The 22,217-nt window shown below is 41.3% G+C and overlaps 1 protein-coding gene across 2 annotated transcripts in view; it reads left to right on the top strand.

Annotated features, from left to right (window-relative positions):
* ZNF569 (zinc finger protein 569) overlaps window positions 1–22,217 on the top strand; it is a 66,599-nt gene that overhangs the window by 25,376 nt on the left and 19,006 nt on the right. For both annotated transcript variants that reach the window (XM_036012910.1, XM_028529708.2), the window contains exons 3-4: window positions 20,409–20,535; window positions 20,851–20,949. In XM_036012910.1, coding sequence (XP_035868803.1) covers window positions 20,409–20,535; window positions 20,851–20,949 — 226 coding nt within the window. The remainder of the gene's footprint in view (window positions 1–20,408; window positions 20,536–20,850; window positions 20,950–22,217) is intronic.

Raw genomic sequence — 22,217 nt, 5'->3', positions numbered from 1 at the left:
TTCTTTTTCTGGTACCCCTATCATGTGGATTTTGTTATACTTCATAATGTACCAAAGACCTCTTAAACTATACTCATTCTTTGTAATTGTTTTTTTTTTCATTTTTGCTGCTCTGATTAAATGTTTGTTTTTTTACCTTGTGTTCCAAATCGATTATTGATCTTCTGCTTCATCTGACCTACTGTTTGTTTCTTCCATTGTACTCTTGATATCAGATATTGTATACTTCATTTCTGATGGGTCCTTTTTAGTGGTTTCTATGTTCTTTTACATAATGTTTTCTTTAAGTTCCTTGAGCGTCTTTTATTTTATTTTAATTTTTAACATTTTTTAAATTGTTGTTCAAGTACAGTTTTCTGCCTTTCATCCACACCCCAGCTCTCTCCACCTCCCTCCCCTGTTTCCACTCCCCTTGTTAGTGTCCATATGTCATTTATAATTGTTCCTGTAAACCCTTCACCCTTTTCCCCCATTATCCTCTCTCCTTTCCCCCTCCCTTCTGGTCATTGTTGGCCTGTTCTCAATTTCACTGTCTTTGGTTATATTGTTGTTCATTTTGTTGATTAGGTTCCTGTCAAAGGTGAGATCATATGGTATTTGTATTTCACCACCTCACTTATTTCACTTAGCATAGAGCTCTCCAGCTCCATTCAAGCTGTTGCAAAGGGTAGGAGCTCCTTCTTTCTTTCTGCTGCATAGAGTTCCATTGTGTAAGTGTTTTGATCCATTCATTTACTGATGGGCACTTAGGTTGCTTCCAGCACTTGGCTATTGTAAACTGTGCTGCTATGACCATTGGGGTGCATAGGTTCTTATGGATTGTGGTTGCAGGATTCCTTGGAATATACTCCTAGCAGTGGAATTGCCAGGTGAAAAGGTAGTTCCATTTTTAGTTTTCTGAGGAAATTCCATACTGTTTTCCATAGTGGTTGCATCAGTCTGCTGTCCCACCAACAGTGCACTAGGCTTCCCTTTTCTGCACATACTCTCCAACACTTGTTGTTTGTTGCTTTGTTTATGATGGCCATTCTCAATGGTGTGAAGTGGTATCTCATTATGGTTTTAATTGCATCTCTCTGATGGCTAGCATTGCTAAGCATCTTTTCATATGTCTCCAGACCCTGTGTATGTCCTCCTTGGAAAAGTGTCTCTTCAAGTCCTTTGCCCATTTTTTAATTTGTTTTTTTGTTTGTTTGTTTGTTTTCCTAGAGTGGAGTCATGTAAGTTCTTTATATATTTTGGATATCAAACCCTTGTCTGAGGTATCACTGGCAAATATGTTTTCCCATATGGTTGGTTCTCTTTTCATTTTAATACTGCTTTCTTTATCCGTGCAGAAGACTTTTGTTTTGATAAGATCCCATTTGTTTATTCTTTCTTTTATGTCCCTTGCTCTAGGGGACATATCAGTGAAAATATTGCTGCATGGAATATCAGATTTTCCTGCCTATTTTGTCCTCTGGGACTTTAATGGTGTCATGACTTACATTTAAGTCTTTTATCCACCTTGAATTTGTTTTTGTGTATAGTGTAAGTTGGTGCTCGAGTTTCAATTTTGTGCATGTAGCTGTCTAGCTCTCCTAACACCATTTGTTGAAGAGGCTATTTTAACTCCATTTTATGCTGCTGCCCCCCTTTGTCAAATATGAATTGACCATAGAGACTTGGGTTTATTTCTGGGCTTTCTATTGTGTTCCATTGGGTCATGTATCTGTTCCAATGCTAATACTAGGTTGTTTTGATTATAGTGGCCTTGTAATACAGTTTGGTATCAGGTATTGTGATCCTTCCTACTTTGCTCTTCTTTCTCAAAATTGCTGCAGCTATTTGGGGTCATTTATGGTTCCGTATAAATTTTTGAAGTGTTCGTTTTGTATCTGTGAAGTATGCTATTGGTACTTTAATAGGGATTGTATTGAATACAAATTTCTTTGGGTAGTATGAACATTTTGATCATGTTAATTCTTCTGATCTGTGAACACCGTATATGTTTCCATTTGTTTGTGTCTTCCTTAATTTCTTTCTTCAGTGTTGTGTAGTTTTTTGATTACAGGTCTTTTACCTCTTTGGTTAGGTTTATTCCTAGGTACTTTCCTAATTTCTGTTTCTGGTATTTCATTGTTGGTGTACAAAAATGTCTTTGATTTCTGAATATTGACTTTTTATCCCACTGTTTTGCCAAATTCACTTATTAGGTCTAGTAGTTTTTTGGTGGAATCTATAGGATTTTCTATGTACACTATCATATCATCTGCAAACAATGCCAGTTTTGTTTCCTCTTTTCCAATTTGGATGCCTTTTATTTCTTTTTCTTGTCTGATTGCTGTGGCTAGGACTTCCAATACTATGTTGAATAGGGGTGGTGAGAATGGACAATCTTTTCTTATTCCTAATCTTAGTGGGAATGTTTTTTAGTTTTTGCCCATTGAATATGATTTTGGCTGTAGGTCTCTTGCATATGGCTTTTATTATGTTGAGGAATGTCCCCTCTATTCCCACTTAGCTTAGTGTTTTAATCATAAATGGGTGCTGTACCTTACTAAATGCTTTTTACGCATCTATTGATATGATCATGTGATTTTTGTCTTTGCTTTTGTTTATGTGATGTATTTCATTTATTGATTTGTGAATATTGTACCATCCTTGGATCCCTGGGATGAATGCCACTTGGTCATGTTGTACGATCTTTTTAATGTATTGCTAGATGTAGTTTGCCAGTATTTTGTTGAGATTTTTACCATCTGCATTCATCAGCGATACGATATTGGCCTGCAGTTTTCTTTCTTTCTTGTGTCTTTATCTGGTTTTGGGATTGGAATGATGCTGGCTTCATAAAAAGAATTTGGTAGCCTTCCTTCTTCTTGGATTTTATGGAATAGTCTGTGGAGGATAGTAGTTAGCTTTAAATGATATTTTAAATTCTCCTATGAAATTGTCTGATCCAGGGATTTTGTGTGCTGGTAGTTGTTTGAGTACTGCTTCAATTTTGCCAGCTATTATCGATCTGTTCAGGCTTTCTGCTTCTTCTTCATTCAGTTCTGGAACATTATATGTTTCTAGAAATTTGTCCATTTGTGTTGCAACTGATGAAGGCTGGGCAGATCCACTCTTTCCTCCGGGAGTTGGAAGAAAATGCACAGAGCCATGGGTGAGCCATGCATGCTGCAAGCTGCATGTGTAACTAGTGGGAAGCCCCTACTTATTTAAGTGCTCTAGGGGAAGCCAGAAAACTGCTAGAACTTTACATAACATAACATAATTCTGTGCATGCGAGCCTACTTCATGGTATGGGAACAGTTTATTGGACCCAGTCTCATGAGGCTCCTCCAAAGCTATAGGAACACTGCTCCCTTTAATTACCCATATACCCGAGCAAGGAAGCCAGACTGCCTCCACTTACCCTAGAATCCTCTCCTCTGGGTTCCTTCCCTTACAATCTATGCAAGGATATCTTCTGTGAAGTTCCCTCCTTGAGGAGGGCAGAACCCTGCATCCATAACCCACAATAGCAGTGGAGGCTATAGTAACAAGCAAGCAAAACACAAGCACTGCTACCCAGGACTGTAAGAACCCACCGCCATTCAGTAGTTAGGGATGCTCACCATTCTTATAAAGAATCACCTGTCAGGTGTTCAATGGCACAGGTCTCAGAGGCTAATGCCCGTAAGGCTTGACTAACATTGTGGTGGACATCAGGGACATATACACAGCATTCTGCACCTACTAGGGCACATACCCCACCTTGGGATGCAGTAAGCATATCTAAAGCCATACGATTCTACAATGCTACTTTTCTTAATTGATACACTTCCTCATTTAACAAGCTGAAGGAATCATGTGTAGCATTCAATGCATGAGCATTGTGCAAAGCCAAAGCAGTTATTTCAGTCTCAGTGACTATAGAAGCAGCTTGAGGAGAAAAAACAGCTAACAGATAATACCACCAGGGGGTACACTTTACCTGGTGTTGTGATTTAAATTCCTCCCAGTTTGTTGACAGGCTTATAAGAGTTTTCTGAACTCAAGCAGGCCAATAAGGCCATCCTCCAGTACAACAGCCAGTCCAATGTCCAGGCAAGTAAGGCCACCCATGCGGGCCACACACCCAGAGAGCTCCAGGAGGAACTGCAGCCCATGCATCATCCTCTGTCCCTAGAAATGCGCTAAAGTCTGAGTCTGGCACAGGCCAATCAGAGTCCAGCCCACCTGGGCTTCTCCTTCAGGGTTCTCAATGCAAAGGGGAGGTGGTCCAGCTAGCTCCATGCCCTCAGCTGTTAAGTACACCAAGTCATCCCATACAGAGTAGCAGCTTAACGACTTGGGCCAGTCACACTGCTGCTTCACCTCAGTATAGATGTCAGTCCAGGTAGCATTCCATAAGGGATGTTCACTGTTCCACTGGTTCTGAAGCCAAGTCCAACTGGAGACAGAAACAGGAGAGATGCACCATGGAAGGCCAGCCAACATGCTCACGGGGAGTTCAATGCAGACCCAGTATGCTTATTCATTAGCCATTGAGGCATAGGTATGAACCCAGTCCACAAAGGTGTTACTTTGCACCCTAAGGGTGAAAAGACAGAGCAATTATAGGCACCAGTAAAGGCAAGTCACAACCCTCTGGCAATATATAAGTCAGCTTCTGGTCAGTCAATAAAACAGTGGCTGTCAGAGGGAGTCTTCCTGGGCATGAATACCAGACCTTTTGTGCCTCAACTGAGAGTTCAGCATTGTTTTGCAATAACAGTGGAGAACTCATAATGGGCCATAGGGAAATCACAGAGGTGCCATGAAGAAGCATTTCATAGTCTTCTGGCCTTGGATATGTCACCTGTAAGACTGGGAGCCATGTCCCAATCACCCAGGGCACTATTTGTAAGTTTCTCTCCACCCCTTGGCCCCAAGGGGCACAAGAGCCATCCAATGCATGTGTTTGGGGGTGGCTTATACTTCCCAAGGCCATGTGCAGGTGGCTGTTTGCCCTCTCTCCAGGTACTCTGGAGTGGGCAAGAGAATATTCCTCTGTTTTCCCATGCCTGGTTTCAGCAAAGCATCCTTAGTCTGTACCTGCAGCTGAACTGGAGCTGCAGTCTGGTGGAGCAGTGCCCAAGCAAGCAGTGCTTCCACTGGAGCACTGCTGGGCCCTCCATCTGACTCCTCTCATTAGGGCCCTCCATCTGACTCCTCTCCTTAGAGTCCAGGGGACAGTCCACAAGCGTTTAGTCCAACCCCTCAACATAGGGGTGGCAGTTACAGCTCACAGGCCCTGCTTTAAGAGACCATTGTACCATTCAGTCATTCCAGCAGCTTGGGGATGATAGGCTACATGAAATTTCTAGTCAATGTGTAAGTCCCGAGCCCATTGTTGTACCATGGCCCCAGTAAAATGTGCCCCCTGATCACTTTTAGTAATTAGGGGTCGCCCATAAGCAGCAATCACTGCTTTCTGATCTGGGTGCCATGTGGGATAAGCAGCTAAAAGTCCTGTGGCTGTGTCCACACCTGTAAGAGCATACTTACATCCCTTTGAACTAGGTAGGGGCCCAATTACATCCACCTGCCACCAGGTCAGCAGTACCTGTCCCCACACTCCCTGTCCAGAAGTTCCCACAGGCCTTTGGGGGATGCTCTTGCGAGCAGACAACACAGGTCTTACATGCTTCTTGTGCCTCTGCCATTGTAACAGGTAACCTCCAACTTTTGATAGGGGACCTTGGAGTTAATTTTAGCCAAAGGTCCAGAGGATATTTCCTCCCTTGTCTCGGGAGGCTGACACAGCTAGATGATCTTGCAGCTGGACCGAACAGGCTTCTCTGGGCTCTTGGGACATATTCCTAGCTTCCCCCGTTAGCTTCTTCTTCTGGGGCCACAGGAAGTGTCGGTGAGCTCATAGCTGCTTCCAGAGCTCTAACAGGTATGCATGGCTTCCCGTCAATCTTAGAGTGATCAACTCCAGCCCTTAAAAGATCTAACCACATCTGTGTTCTAGTTACCTGAATGGGGCCAATGTTCAGCCAGGAAACAGAGGGACTCTGAGAAACTATGCAAACAGCTTTCCATTGGCAGCGAGACTTCACCTCTCTCAGACTAGTCACCATAGTCATGACGTCATTTATGTGATGGCCAACCTACCGCATGAAAATCACCATCAGTGAACCAGAAAAGGGAGTGGGCACATGCTGCCACATAAGACCTCATATTCCACATCATTCATCATCATGATTGAATGGGCTGGTGCATGGCCAACTTCCGCAAGATTTGCACTAAGTCTGTGAAAGAATGCCACTTGCTCACTGTATATGGCACATCACCTGCATTTTCCCAGACAGTACAGATAGCTGCCATCACCCACTCCATCAGAGAATGTGAGCCCTGCCTCCATCACAGCCATGGGCGCAGGGAGGGATATGTCATGGTAGATAGTAACTTTTCCATCTCAGCATCAAATACATGATACTATTCACCCCTAGGTCCCACAAGCACAAGAGCCACATAGCCAAGGGCTCCTCTGTTTGCTGGTGAAACTGATTTGTGAGCTCAACCAGCTCTGCTTGTGTATATGGCCTATAAGTGGTATGTTCCACCATTGGTGCAGGGCCTACCAGTATCCCCAACACCATGGACTGTTGGGATTTCATCTTCTGTATCATTACGGGGCGGGCCTTTTAGGAACACGGTTCCAGGTTGATGTTATCTTCCTCTGACTCTGTGTCGTCCACTGCAGCAGGAGACAGGGATCTGCATTGCTATTCCACTTCTCGCAGTTCTTCTAGGACACCAATCCTGGCTTCCAGGGCTTCTTCTCATCCTTGGAGCTCACTTAGCTTCTCTGTGTCTCAGGGCACAGCCTCTATCTCAGCTCAAAAAACTGAAACACCCAGCCCATGACCCTGTGGCTGCAAGGACACTGGGCCACTCCAGGGTTTCCTCGACCTCATGTAGGGTGTTCTCCACAGTGTCAGGGGTGCCTCTGACATCAGGCCACTCCCTTGAAGGGGCCTGTGAGGTCAGGAGGCTTGCCACTGGTTGCCATGGATGCCCTGGGACAGTCCACCTGTCGAGACTTCCCTCGGAAGATCCCGTGGGCTCCCCCATTTCTGTACCATGGGTATCCTGCCACTACGCCAATTGTGTTGAAACCAATCAAGGCCGGGCAGATCTACTCTTGCCTCCAGAAGACGGAAGAAAATGCACAGAACTGTGGGGATGCTTGACATGCCTTTATTCATGGATGGGTGAGCCACACACACTGCAAGCTGCATGTTTAGTGGGAAGCCCCTACTCATTTAAGTACTAGAGGGGAACAAAGCCAGCAAACTGCTAAAACATAACATAAAACATAACATAACATAACATATAACATAACATAAAATACAACATAACAATTTTGTGCATGCAAGCCCACTTTATGTTATGGAAACAGTTTATTGGACCCAGTCTCAAGGCTATGAGAACCCTGGTTTTCAGGCCCCTCCAAGGCTATGGGAACACTGATCCTCTTAATTACCCAGACACCTGGGCGAGGAAGCCAGACTGCCTCCTCTTACCCTACACCATATCACCCAGGTTTTCAAACTTCATGGCATATAGTTGTTTACCAGAATTTCTTACAATCCTTTGTGTTTCTGTGCTGTCAGTTGTAATCTCCCCTCTTTCATTTCTAATTTTGTTTATTTCCATTCTCTCTTTCTTTCTTGGAGTCTGCTTAAAGTGTTGCCTTTATCTTTTCAGAAAACTAGCTCTAGGACTTATTGATACTTTGCATTGTTCTTTTGGTCTGTATGTCATTTAATTCTGCTCTGATCTTGGTTATTTCATTCCTTCTACTCGCTCTGGGCTTTGTATTTTTATTGTTTCTCCAGTTCTTGTAGATGTAGGGTTAGGTTTATTTGAAATGTTTCAGACCTCTGGCCAAGATGGAGGCATAGACGGTCGTACTATGCCTTCTCGCACATCCAAAACTAAAGACAACAAGAATTTAGAAACAAAAAACAACCAGAACTGAGAGAAATGAATGAATGTAAGTGTGACTACCATTCATCCAGACCAGTAAGGAGGGGCAGAGTCGGAGGCCTATGGAGAGAGGTCAGGGGGTCCCGGCAGGAAAAAGTGGTGGCTGGCAAATGTGGGTGCACAGGGCACAGATGGCAGTTGGCAGACCCCAGAAGCGCAGGGGCAGCTGACAGACTGGTGGCAGACCCTGGGCGTGGGAGGCAATGAGCAGACCCAATGAGGCGCGCGCAAGGCAGCTGGCTGTCCACAACCACACATTCGTGCGCAAACTAAGTGAAAACAGACAGCCACACAGACCTCACAACCCAGGGACCCAGCACCAGGAAACAAAGCCTAAAGGCACCAACTGAAAACACCTGTGGGAATTGAGGCCGGGAGATTCTCTCAGCATCACAGGAGGCTCCTTGGGGAGACCCACAGAGTCTGAGAAAGTACATAAGCCCACCCCCTGGGAGCCAGCACCAGAAGGGCCCAATTTGCTTGTGGGAAGTGGCAAAGGGGACTGAAGTCCTAGAGAGAGTGGAGCAGGCACCATTGATCCCTCTTGGACCCTGCCCCACATGCAACGTCACAACCCAGCAACTGAGGTGCCCCACACTGGTGAACACTTAAGGCTCCACTCCTCATACATAACAGGTGCAACCAGACCAAAGGAAAAGATAAAATAAAAGATGGCTCAAACAGAATTAAAAGCCCCAGATCCAGTTTTTTTAAGTGACTGAGGGATAGCCAACCTATCAGATGCACAGTTCAAAGCACTGGTGATTAGGATGCTCACAGAATTGGTTGACTTTGGTCATAAATTAGATAAACGAATGAAGGCTACTATAAGAGAAATGAAGGAAAATGCACAGGGGATCAATAGTGATGGAAAAAAAAAACTGGGTTTCAAATCAATGGAAGGGACAAGAAGGAAGAAAGGAACATCCAACCAGAAAAGAATGAAGCAACAAGAATTCAAAAAAATGAGGAGAGGCTTAGGAACCTCCAGGACATCTTTAAACGTTCCAGCATCTGAATTATAGGGGTACCAGAACGGGAATAGGAAAAACAACAAGTGGAAAAGTTATTTGAACATATAATAAAGGAGAATTCCCCAATCTGGCAAGGGAAATAGACTTCCAGGAAGTCCAGGAAGCTCAGAGAGTCCCAAAGAAGTTGGACCCAAGGAGGAACATACCAAGGCACATCGTAATTACATTAGCCAAGGTAAAAATGAAGGAGAGAATCCTAGAAGCAGCAAGAGATAAGGGGACAGTCACCTACAAAGGAATTCCCATCAGACTGTCAGCTGATTTCTCCAAAGAGACCTTACAGGCAAGAAAGGGCTGGAAAGAAGTATTTCAAGTCATGAAAGACAAGGACCTACATCCAAGATTGCTCTATCCAGCAAAGCTTTCATTTAGAATGGGAGGGCAGATAAAGTGCTTCTCAGATAAGGTCAAGTTAAAGGAGTTCATCATCACCAAGCCCTTACTATATGAAATGTTAAAGGGACTTATCTAAAAAAAGAAGATAAAAAATATGAACAGTAAAAAAAGACATCAAACTCACAGTTAGTAACAACCATACCTAAAACAAAAGCAAACTAAGCAAACAAATAGAACAGGAACAGAACCACAGAAATGGAGATCACATGGAGGGTTAGCAACAGGGAAGTGGGAGGAAGAGAGAGGGGGAAAAGATATAGAGAATAAGTAGCATAGACAATAGGTAGAAAATAGAGAGAGGACAAAAATAGTATGGGAAATGTAGAAGCTTAAAGAACTTATGACACATGGACATGAACTAAAGGGGGGAATGTGGGTGGGAGAGGGTGGGTAGGGTGGAGGGGAGTGAAGGGGAAAATGGGACAACTGTAATAGCATAATCAATAAAATATATTAAAAAAAGAAATGTTTCTATCTTTTTTAGGTAGACCTGTATTGTTATGAATTTCTCTCAAGACTGCCTTCACTGTGTCCCATAGATTCTGGGCTGTTGTATGTTCATTTTCATTTGTTTCCAGAAACTTCTTGATCTCATTATTAACCCATGCATTTTTTAGAGCATGCTATTCAATCTCCAAGAGTTTGAATATTTTTTGATTTTTTCCTTGAGGTTAGTTTCTAGTTTCAAGTCCTTGTGGTCTGAGAAAATGCTTGATATGATTTCAATTTTCTTGAATTTGTTGAGGTTTCTTTTGTGTCCTATCATGTGGCCTAATTTGAAAACATTCTATGTGCATTTGAAAAGAATGTGTATTTTGCTTCCTTGGGATGCAACATTCTATATGTATCAGTTAAGTCCATTTGATCTAATGAGTCATTCATAGCCACAATATCTTTGTTGATATTTTCTTTGGAAGATGTATCCATTCTTGAAAGAGAGATGTTAAAATGCCCTGCTGTAAGAGTGTTGCTCTTTGTTGGAGTCCTCCAAGATTTTCCTTATGTATTTTGGTGCTCCTGTGTTTGGTGCATATATGTTTACAATATTTATGTCTTCTTGATGGATTCTTCCCTTGAGTATTATTGTAGGAGACCATTTTGCGTGGCATGGGCCCTTGTCCCACTCGGAGATGCACAGGACCCACGCCCACGGATAGGTTCTCCCATGGGGAGTTAGGCACAATGGGGCAATGTGCCTAGGCCACTTTGAGTCGTGCTGTTGCTGAAAAACTCCCTCACCCTGAATTGAGGACATTTACTGCACAGTAACTTGCTAAAATCTATGCTAAACCTTCCAAAGATGAGTATAACTGGTTCAACCACTGTTGCCTTTTCTTTTGCAAATATCCCTCTTCTGTGATGTTATTAGCGGCATTGACTCCGTTGTTTTCTGTAAAAGGTAACCACCTAAAGTGAACCTGTGCATAGTAAATGAGGACCATCATGTAATGTGCAGAGAAGAGAAATAAAGGCTTGTCATGGCAGAGGCCACGGCTTTTGCTCCTCTTGAGAGAAAAGCCATGCTGTCCCTTTTCCTCCACTGGACTCGGTAGTCCCTGTGAATGTCTCATTTCATCCATAATGACATGGACATTGCGAGCCAGTGTCTGCATCAATTATGACGTATTTTTCTGGGTCTCTTTTTATGGCCTTTGTTTTGAAGTCCATTTTGTCTGATGTAAGTATTGCTACCCCAGCTTTCCTTTCCTATCTGTGTGCTTGTAATATTTTTTTTCCAAGTCTTCACCTTCGGTCTGTGTGTGTCTTTTTTCCCAAGGTGGGTCTCTCTTAGGCAACATATGTGCGGGTCATGTGTTCTAATCCTTTCAGCTACCCTATGTCTTGTGATGGGAGCATGTAATCCACTTACACTGAGGTTATTATTGATAGGTACTTATTCATCGCCATTTTTTCCTTTTGTGCCCGTGTTCCTCTCTCACTCTTTTTCCTCCTCTTCTTAAAGCAGTCCCTTTAGCATAAGTTGAAGTGCTGGTTTGATGGAGTTGTATTGTTTCAACCTTCTTTTGTCTGGGAAACTCTGTATTTCACCTTCATTTTAACTGAGAGCTTTGTTGGATAGAGTTCTCTTGATTGCAGGCCTTTGCTTTTCAATACTTGGTATATTTTTGCCATTCCCTTCTGGCTTGTAGTGTTTCCATTGAGAACTCAGCTACTAGCCTTATGGGGGCTCCCTTGTATGTTATTTCCTGTTTCTCCCTTGCTTCCTTTATGATTCTCTCTTTGTCTTTAAATTTTGCCATTTTAATTATGATGTGTCTTGGAGTGGGTCTTTTTGTATTCTTATTACTGGGACCCTTTCTGCTTCCTGGATTTGTGTGACTTTTTCTTTCATCAAATTAGGTAAGTTTTCCATCGTTACTTTTTCAAGTAGGTTTTCTATCCCTTGCTCCTCTTCTGCTTCTGGTATTCCTGATACAGATAATATTATGTTCATGTTGTCTTGCAGTTCCCTTAACACCACTTCATTCTTTTTTAGTCTTTTTTTCTTTTCTTGTTTTTTCTGGGAGTTTTTTTCTACCTTGTCCTCCAGCCCACTGATTCGTTTCTCTGCTTCATCTAGCCTACTTTTGATTCCTTCTCCTGTGTTCTTCAATTCAGAAATTGTGGTTTTAATTTCCTCTTGGCTCTTATTGATAGTTTCTATGCCCTTTTTAGTGGTGATATAGTTTTCAGTACGTTCCTAGTAGTTTCTCTGTAGTTTTTGTTAATTTGCAGTGAGCTCATTGAGCTTCCTTTAACCATTGCTTTGTACTCAATATCTGATAGTTTACTTACCTCTGTATCTTTTAGCACTCTTTCTCAGAAAATCTCCTTTCCTTTTGATTGGGGGTTGTTTCTTGTCTTCCCATTATTAGTGAGACTCTTCTTGTTTGCATCTGATTCTAAATTGACCAGTTGTGACTTCCTGGCTTTGTGGTGTGAACTTCTATGGTAGGAAACCTGTGAGATTCAGTGGTGCAGTCTCCTTGATCTCCTGAAGTTGATGCTCTTGGGATGCCTTGTATGTGATTTATGTTGGTTTTCTGGATGTAATGGGGTTTTGATTATTGTTGGGTCTTTCTTTGGTTGGTTGTTCCCTCCAGCTGGTTGACTGAGGGTCACTCTGCCTGCCACATCTTGTGTGCTGTTGTGCAGGTGCTGTCAGAATAAAACCACAAAGCCCAGGAAACAAACCTACACCCACAAATATAACTTTCCCCCTGAATCCCACTATCAACAGCCCATGAACCAGTATTAATAAGGTTGTAGAGAGATTAAGACCACTCTAGCTGGTTTGGCTTAGTGGATTGAGCACTGAAGAGCAACTGGACACCTGCCCCAAAGGTTCACTTATTTGATTCCCAGTCAGGGCAAATGCCTGGGTTGTGGGGCAGGTCTCCATTTGGGGGCTTATGAGAGGTAACCACACATTGCTGTTTCTTTCCCTATCTTTCTGCCTCCCATCCCCTCTGTCTAAATATAATTAAAATATTTAAAAGAGAGAGAGATTGATAGCATTACAAGAAAGGAGAGCAGATGTGAGATGACCTACAGAAAGAAAAATGATTTTTAGAGGATAGAGGGAGGAGCACTAATAACAGTTCAGAGTTGGAGCAATGAGAAGAGAGAAAGTGAAATTTACATAGTGAATAAAAAAGGGAATGAAAAATATGGAATGGAGTATGAGAAGGGAAGGGTATAGTATTAGGTTTAAACAGAAAATAAAATAAAGTGAGAGAGAGAAAGAAAAAGGAAGGAAAATAATAAATAAATAATAAAAATATAAGAGCCAAATTGGAGAGACAGATCCACCACAGCATTATCAACAACAAACAAGCTAAAATTAATATAGGTGGTATCGGAATAAAAGTGAAAAAGGAATCAAAAGCTTAGGAGATGTTTAGAGGTATGGGAAATGATTTTGAAATGATACTGGGAGAGGGAATACTAAGAGTGAGGAATATAAACCCGGTTAAGACAGGGAAAAACTAAAATTTGAAACTAAAGGAAAAAGAAAAAAATAAAAGGAGAATAAAGAAAAGTAAAAGGACAAGATGGAAAAGAAATAGAAGAAAGACAAAAAAGAAAAAAATAGACCAAGATGGCAAAATAAAAAATTTTAGACCAAGAAAAAGAGTAGGAGAGAGGACCAGTACAATTTGATATTTGAAATACAAAATGATCCCTGGCTGGTGTGACTCAGTGGATTGACTGCTGGCCTGGGAACCAAGGGGTTGCTGGTTCGATTCCTAGTCAGGGAGCTTCCCTGGGTTGTGGTCCAGGTCCCTGATAGGCGGGGTGCGAGAGTCAGCCACCCACTGATATACAAAATTAGTGAAGACCTAAATTTAAAATTGAAAAAAATGCTACATGAACTACCCTACCCACAACCAACTAGCAAACATAGCCAAAGGTGGAGTGAGAACGTGGGTATTTTAAGAGTGGGGGGAAAAGGGTGTGAGAATACCATTGACAAGAAAATTGTTTTTGGATGGGAGAGAAACAGTAAGAGTACAGAATGGAAACAAATTATAGTAAGAGAGAAAACAAAATTTGAAGTGAGAATAATAAGAGAAATGAAGGAGGTAAAATAGGGTAAGAGAAGAGGAGCAAAATATGTGAATTGAAATTCACTGTAGTATAAAATCTAGTGACTTAATATGTTCAAACTTGCTGGACAAGAAATGAATGTCAAAAGTGCAAAGGCAAGTACAAAGGCCTCTGCCTTTTCTGGAGCCCAGGGTAAGTGGCTGCAAATGAAAATTTGTGTGTTAGCCCTTTAAATGGCTCTTTGCATCTCCAGCCATCTGTCTTTGGCAGAGAGTAACCCTGCTGCTCTTTTTCTGCATGCAGGAAAGAAAATATCGTAAATTATGGAGAAGACTACCAGGGATTTCATCTTGGTAGCCTCTTGTATTAACCACTTTCTGGATCTGCCTCTGGTGATATCAGATGTTGACCCTTTCTGACCTTAGACAGCCTGCTGTGAGACTGCCAGGAATCTGTCTACTATCTATTGTTGTCTCCTTCAGTTGTTAATCTAAGTCACTCTGCACTCAGCAGTCAGGCTTAAGCCCCATAGGGTGAGGTAGAATCCCTCCTGGTGTATTGTTTCCCCTCAAGCTGCTACTTCTGGGAGGGAAGTGGTCTGCCTGAGCAGGATGGCTGCTGCAGTATGGGTGATGACTCAACCTCAGCATCCTGGCGGCTACTCTTTCTGTTCTCTCCCCAAAGCCTCCATCCCTAGTCTCTCCTCAAGGGTCTCTAGTCCACTCTGTCTCCTGTGCCTTTGCCAGGGATCTACTGTCTGTGGCTGACTCCTCCAGTTACTAATGCAGTCACTCTGCACTCAGCAGTCAGGCTTAAGTACCATAAGACAGGTCAGAATCCCTCCTGAGGCCAGTGCTATTGTTTCCCCTCTTGCTGCTGCTGCTTGGAGTGGACTGGTCTGCCTGAACAGGATGACTGCTGCCCTATGGGTGTTGACTCACTACTGAGATCCTGGCTCAGCTCTCTTCCCAAAGCTTCCATCCCTAGTCTCCCCTAAGGTGTCTCTAGCCCACCCTGCCCCTGCTTTTTCTGGAGCCCAGGATAAGTGGCTGCAAAGGAAAATTTGTATGTTAGCCCTTTAAATGGGTCTTTGCATCTCCAGCCATCTGCCTTTGGCAGAGAGCAACCCTGCTGCTTTTTGCCATTTTTTGAGTTCTGTTGCTCTAGGCTGAAGATCCCAACTTAGGGTTTAGACTACACAATTCTCAGGGGAATCCAACTGGTCTCTTAATTATTCCTCCAGCGCTGCTGCCTGTGGGCACCTAGCCAGTCTTCTCTAGTTTCCACTGCATTCCTTGTAATACAGGTTGGTGCTGAAGCCAATTCTTCTGTCTGTCTGAGGTTGTAAGTCTTCTCTCTTGCTATTGCTCAGTTGGTTGTTCTAGGTGATTTCTCCAGAATTTAGTTTTAATTCCAGATTGGTCTTGGGAGGAAGTTAATGTGGCATCCATTAACTCCTCTGCTGTCTTGCCTCCTCTCACCAGAAGTCATTCCTATGTTGACACTGGTTAATATGATTCAAATATACATTTCTATGATACGAGACCTGTATATTGCACTGTGTGCCCACCACCCAAAATCAAACCATTTTCCATCACTATATATTAGGCTTCTCCACCATCACCCCTACCTCCACCCCAAGATCCTCCCTTCTGGTAACTACCACATTGCTGTGTATCCTATGAGTTTGAGTTTTATATTTCACATATGAGTGAAATCGTGGTTCTCAGCTTTTTCTGACTGCCTTACTTCCATTAGCATAATGCTCTCCAGGGTCATTCATGTTGTTGCAAATTACAGCATTTTGTCTTCCCTTATGGCTGAGTGGTATTCCAGTGTATACATACACCACATCTTTATTCAGTCCTCTATTGAAGGACACTTAGGTTGTCTTCATGTCTTGGCCACTGTGAATAATGCTGCAATGAACATAGGAGTACATGTATCTTTGTAACTACATATTTTTGAGTTTTTCAGGTAGGTACCTAAGAGACTGACTACTGGGTCATATGGTAACTTTATTAATGTTTTGAGACACTGCCAGACTGTTTTCCATAGTCTACATTCCATAGTGTACACTGGTTGTAGCAGTGTACATTCCCACCAGCAGTGAAGGAGAAATCCTTTCTCTCCAACACTTGTTATTATTTGTCTTGTTGATAATAGCCATTCTAATGGGTGTGCAGTGGTATCTCATTGTAATTTTTAATTCAATTTCCATAATATCTAGTGAAAACCTTTTCAAGAAGCTGAACATCTTTTCATCAATCTATTGGCCATTTCTATATTTTCTTGGGAGAAGTGTCCAGGTACTCTGCCAATTTTTTAATTGGATTGCTTCTATGGTGTTGAATTGTATGAGTTCTTATATATTTTGGATATTAACCCTTTGTCAGAGCTGATTTTTGCTAAAATATTCTCCCATTTGGTCAATTGCCTTTTTGTTTTGTTGTCAGTTTCTTATGCTGTGCAGAAGCTTTTAGTTTGATACAGTCCCATTCATTTATTTTTGTCTTTACTTCCCTTGCCTAGGGGGTGAAATTTATAAAATGTTCTCTAAGACCAAGGTTCATAAGTTTAGTTCCTATGTTTTTTTTGTATGTAATTGTTTCAAGTCTTATATTTAGGTCTTTGATTCATTTTGAATTAATTTTTCACATGGGGACAAACTCTAATCTAGTTACATTCCTTTGCAAGTGGCTTTTTAATTTTCCCAATAGCACTTATTGAAGAGACTTTCTTTTTTCCACTGGGTGTTTTTGGCTTTTTTGTCAAAAATTATTTGCCAATACATGTGTTTTTATTTCTTGGATCTTAATTTCATTCCAGTGTTCTGTGTTTCTGTCAATACCATGCTGTTTTATCATAGTTCTGTACTATAATTTGCAGTTGAGTGGTGTGATATCTCTGGCTTTATTCATTTTCTCAGGATTGATTTGGATATTTGGTGTCCTTTGTAGTTCCATCCAAATCTGATGATTTTGTGTTCTGTTTGTTCAATTTTGTTCTTTTTAAAAATATATATATTTTATGATTACGCTATTTCAGTTGTCCCATTTTCCCCCCTTCACTCTCCCCCTCCCTGCACACCCCCTCCCACCCACATTCTCCTCCTTTAGCTCATGTCAATAGGTTGTACATATAAGTTCTTTGGCTTCCACATTTCCTATACTATTCTTACCCTCCCCATTCTATTTTCTACCTACCATCTATGCTACTTATTCTCTGTACCTTTTCCTCCCCTCTCCCCTTCCCACTCCCCTGTTGATTACCTTCCATGTGATCTCCATTTCTGTGGTTCTGTTCCTGTTCTATTTGTTTGCTTAGTTTGCTTTTGTTTTAGGTATGGTTGTTACTAATTGTGAGTTTGATGTCTTTTTTTACTGTTCATATTTTTTATCTTCTTTTTCTTAGATAAATCCTTTAAACATTTCATATAATAAGGGCTTGGTGATGATGAACTCCTTTAACTTGACCTTATCTGAGAAGCACTTTATCTGCCCTCCCATTCTAAATGAAAGCTTTGCTGGATAGAGCAATCTTGGATGTAGGTCCTTGCCTTTCATGACTTGGAATACTTCTTTCCAGCCCCTCCTTGCCTGCAAGGTCTCTTTTGAGAAATCAGCTGACAGTCTTATGGGAACTCCTTTGTAGGTAACTGCCTCCTTTTCTCTTGCTGCTTTTAGGATTCTCTCCTTCGTTTTAATCTTGGGTAATCATGATGTGCCTTTGTGTGTTCCTCTTTGGATCCAACTTCTTTGGGGCTCTCTGAGCTTCCTGGACTTCCTGGAAGTTTATTTCCTTTGCCAGATTGGGGAAGTTCTCCTTTATTATTTGTTCAAATAACTTTTCCACTTGTTGCTCTTCCTCTTCTCCTCCTCGTACCCCTATAATTCAGATGTTGGAATGTTTATTAAAGATGTCCTGGAGGTTCCTAAGCCTCTCTCATTTTTTTTTTTGAATTCCTGTTTCTTCCTTCTTTTCTGGTTGGATGTTTCTTTCTTTCTTCTGGTCCACACCATTGGTTTGAGTCCCAGTTTCCTTCTTATCACTATTGGTTCCCTGTACATTTTCTTTTATTTCACTTAGCATAGCCTTTATTTTTTCATCTAATTTGCGACCAAATTCAACCAATTCTGTGAGCATCCTGATCACCAGTGTTTTAAACTGTGCATCTGATCGGTTGGCTATCTCTTCATCACTTAGTTGTATTTTTTTTTGAAGCTTTCATCTGTTCTTTCATTTGGGCCATTGTTTTTTTTTTTGTCTTGACATGCCTGTTACCTAGTGAGGGGCAGAGCCTTAGGTATTCACTAGAGTGGGGTAACCCATGTTACTGCATTGTGACACTGTATATGGGGCAGTGGTCCAAGAGGGAACAATGGCACTTGCTCTGCTCTCTGCAGGATTTCAGTCACTTCCTCTGCATCCCACAAGCAAATTGGGCCCTTCTGGTGCTGATTTCCATGTGGATGGGTTTGTGTATGTTCTAGGACCCTGTGGGTCTCTCCAATGAATTCTGTGAGGCTTGGAGTTTCTCCCACTGCCTCAACCCCCACAGGTGTTTTCAATCAGTGATTTGAGGCTTTATTTCCCCATGCTGAGGCCCTGGGTTGTGCATCCCATCCCGCTCCCCAGGTGTGTTTCTCCTGGTTTATCTGCAAGTGTATGTGGAACCGCTCAATCCGAAATCCACCACCTCACTGGGTCCGCCCACTGCTGCCTTGCTGGCCAGCTGCAGCCTTGTGTGCCCTGCTCCACAATCTGCTGCCTCAGTGGGTTCGCCAGCCATGGCCTTGCTGCGAGTCCTCTCTGCCCCAGCTTCCCGACTCCACCCCTTCTACTGGTCTAGATGAATATGTCTTCTTTAACTCTTTGGTTGTCAGACTTTCATACAGTTCGATTTTCTGTCAGTTCTGGTTGTTTTTTGTTTGTTTGCTTTTAAATTGTTGTTGTCCTTCTTTTGGTTGTGCGAGGAGGCACAGTGTGTCTCCCTATGCCTTCCTCTTGGCCGGAAATCTCAATTTTGTTTTATTAAAAAAAAAGACGTTCAGATTTTACTGGACATTGTATTAAGTCTGTATATTGCTTTGAGTAATATGGCCATTTTAACCATGTTGATTATTCTAATCCATGAACACAGAATATCATTCCAATTGTGTCTTTTTTCAATATCTTTTAGTAATACTTAGTAGTTCAGTGTATAGGTCTTTCAATCTTTTGATAAGTTTAATCCTAGGTATTTTATTTTTTTGGTTGCAATTGCAAAAGGAATTGTTTTTTCGTTTCCTTTAATGTAGCTTCATTGTTAGCATACAGGAAAGCAGTAGATTTTTGTATATTGATTTTATGTCCTGCAAGTTTACTGTATTTGCTTATTGTTTCTAGTAGTTTTTTTAGTAGAGTCTTTAGAGTTTTCTATACACAGAATCCTCTGCAAAAAAGTAATACTTTAAATCTTCACTTCCACTTGGGATGCCCTTTATTTCTTTTTCTTGCCTGATGGTTCTGGCTAGAACTTTCCATAACTATGTTCAATAAGAGTGGTGAGAGTGAACATCCTTGTCTTGTTCCTGATTTTAGAGATAGAGCTTTCCAGTTTTACACCATTGAGTATGATATTGCCTGAGGGTTTGTCATATCTGACACTTATTACCTGAGGTGCTTTCTACATAGGGTCTAACAAAATGGTTCTTTGTCTTTAATTGACACCCAGTGATATTGATAGCTTAATTTCAGCCAATTTTTACTCAGCAGGTGTTCTGTTCTGTTTTCTTTCTCCATGGAAATGTTGAACACAGGATGCTTGCAATTTCATATCCTCCTCTCTTTGCCCTGGGTTCTATGACTAGAATTTAGCAGAGAGATTATTATTCTTACATTTTCCCTTCCTGACCTAGGTTTAGGTTTTATGCATACCTTATTAATGTTCCACTGTGCCTGACAAGGTGTTTGCCATGGCTTCCAAGGTAGTTGTCAAGACCTTCTATTCTATTTCAGTTGGATGTTCTACCATAACACAAATTTTGCATATCCTTCTCTCCCTGCTTCTGTTTCATCCAGATCCTGACTTCATATTTTTCCTGCCTCATTGAATCACAGACATCTGGAGAATCCTCAAAACAATTAAGTTGAATAAAGTTTTATATTTTCCCATCTTCCACACTCAATATAAATTGGTGCCTGAGACCTCTTTAACCCATGGTGGTTATTAAAGATACATGCTTGCTAATTCAGTGAATGAACATAACCTGACAAGGTATTGCTAATGAAATGTTTTTCTTTTAGAAATATTTTTAAAGCAGGTAAATTTTTATACCTCTTACCTGTGCATACCATGAGAACCCAGTTTAGTATGTTTTTTCCACATCATCTAAGATGGATGAATTCAAATTGAGTAGAAGTGTGTTGTTACAGGGAACAGTGACATTCAAAGATGTGGCTATTGACTTCACCCAGGAAGAGTGGCAGCAATTGGATTCTTCTCAAAGGAACCTATACTGGAATGTGATGCTAGAAAACTATAACAACTTAATCACAGTGGGTAAGGGTAGTTTATTGTATAACCCAAATTCTTGGAGTAAAGTTGCTTTTTCCTCCCAGTTTTCTGAGGTGTAGGAACCTTCAAGTGTTAAACGGAATTTAGCCTTTAGATGCCTTTATTCATGTGAATGTGCATGCTGCAACTTTCAGAACAAAAGGTCCTTTTTGGTTATGACTCTGGGAGGGGGCAGCATCTCCAGAAACCATACTTTTCTTGTCCTTCAGAAAACCTCGTTTCCCTGGGAGAGCCTAAATTCTTGAATAATTCTTTGTTCTAGTATTTATGCCTAAATCATATGTCATTTCCCTTTGACAGGCTGTCCATTCATCAAACCTTATGTGATTTTTAAGTTGGAGCAAGAAGAAGAACCATGGGTTGTGGAGGAGGAAGAAGTGTTAAGGAGACACTGTCCAGGTTAGTGGGAGGGAACCAGATAGGTGAGAAGGAGCCAGGACCTTTTATTAATTAATGTGTAAATAGTTGATTCCTCTAAAATGTTCTTCAAAGATATTTTCCTAAAGACTAGACTTTTATAGTGACAATTGGTTTGAATTTTTTAAAAACCTAAGGTATCACTTCTAAGTAAGGTTCTTAACTTCTTTCCTCAGAAGTTATTTTCAAGAAACTTAAAAGGCCAGTTAGCCTTTTTACTTGGATGTTAGATATCAACATTTCATAACTCATTTCCAGCTTTAATTTAATAATCATTCTGTTTTTGACATCTCCAGTGTCTCTGCCCACCTTTTTATATAAGATCCTTTCTTTTTGTGTTCATATATTCATGGAATTACAGTTGTTCAAATAAACCTGTTAACATTTATAGTCCTTTATTTTCTCATTTCTTGTTCCTTCCATAGTAAATGCCTTAACATCACATTTTGTACCCATAATCATACCCACTGTATTGTTAGCTTTTGCTCTCATACTTCAATAATGGCTACATTTTACTTCAAGAAAAGTCTTAAAGATAGTGATACTTTTCAGTTTGCTCACATTATCTGCTACATTTGTCTTGTATACATATGCTCATATTTCTGTGTGTATATGTGTGATGTGTGCATACACATAGAAGATCTGTCTGGAAAAAGTCCAACCATTGCTAATATAATGAGAATGGTTTACACAACATCATTGTAACCTGGAAGCCAAGGAGAGAGTACTGGAATATGCATGCATGAACAGTGACAACTCCACTGTACTAGTCAGTGGGGGTGGTTGACGCTGTTCAGTGAGCATGTTTACTGTGTGGTTGTCACATTCAAAATAATTGAGTGAGTAGAACAATGAATCTGCATCAGATTTTGCATTAAGCTTGAATATTCCTCTACAGAAACTATTCCAGTGATTTAGAAGGCTGCAGCTATGGGAAACTGGTGATTGGCAGCTTTGTCATGGCAGCATGCCTGCTTGTGCATCACATCTCATGGAGAGATTTATTGTGAAACATCAAAACACCCAGGTGACTCAGATGCCCTACAGCCCAGATTTGGTGCCCTGTGACTTCTGGCTTTTCCCAAAACTAAAATCACCTTTGAAAGGGAAGAAATAGGATTTGATGAGTTCTCAGTGGAAACACTACAGTCCAGAAGGGAATGGCAAGAAATATTCTAAGTAACAAATACCGAAGACCTACAACCAAGACTACTCTATCCACCAAGGCTCTCAATTAAAATGTTAGGTGA

This window comes from Phyllostomus discolor, chromosome 12 (genome assembly GCF_004126475.2).
Source record: "Phyllostomus discolor isolate MPI-MPIP mPhyDis1 chromosome 12, mPhyDis1.pri.v3, whole genome shotgun sequence".
In the NCBI taxonomy this organism is placed as follows: Eukaryota; Metazoa; Chordata; class Mammalia; order Chiroptera; family Phyllostomidae; genus Phyllostomus; species Phyllostomus discolor.
Note: the sequence above shows the minus strand (reverse complement) of the source record. Positions and strands in the feature narration are given on the sequence as shown.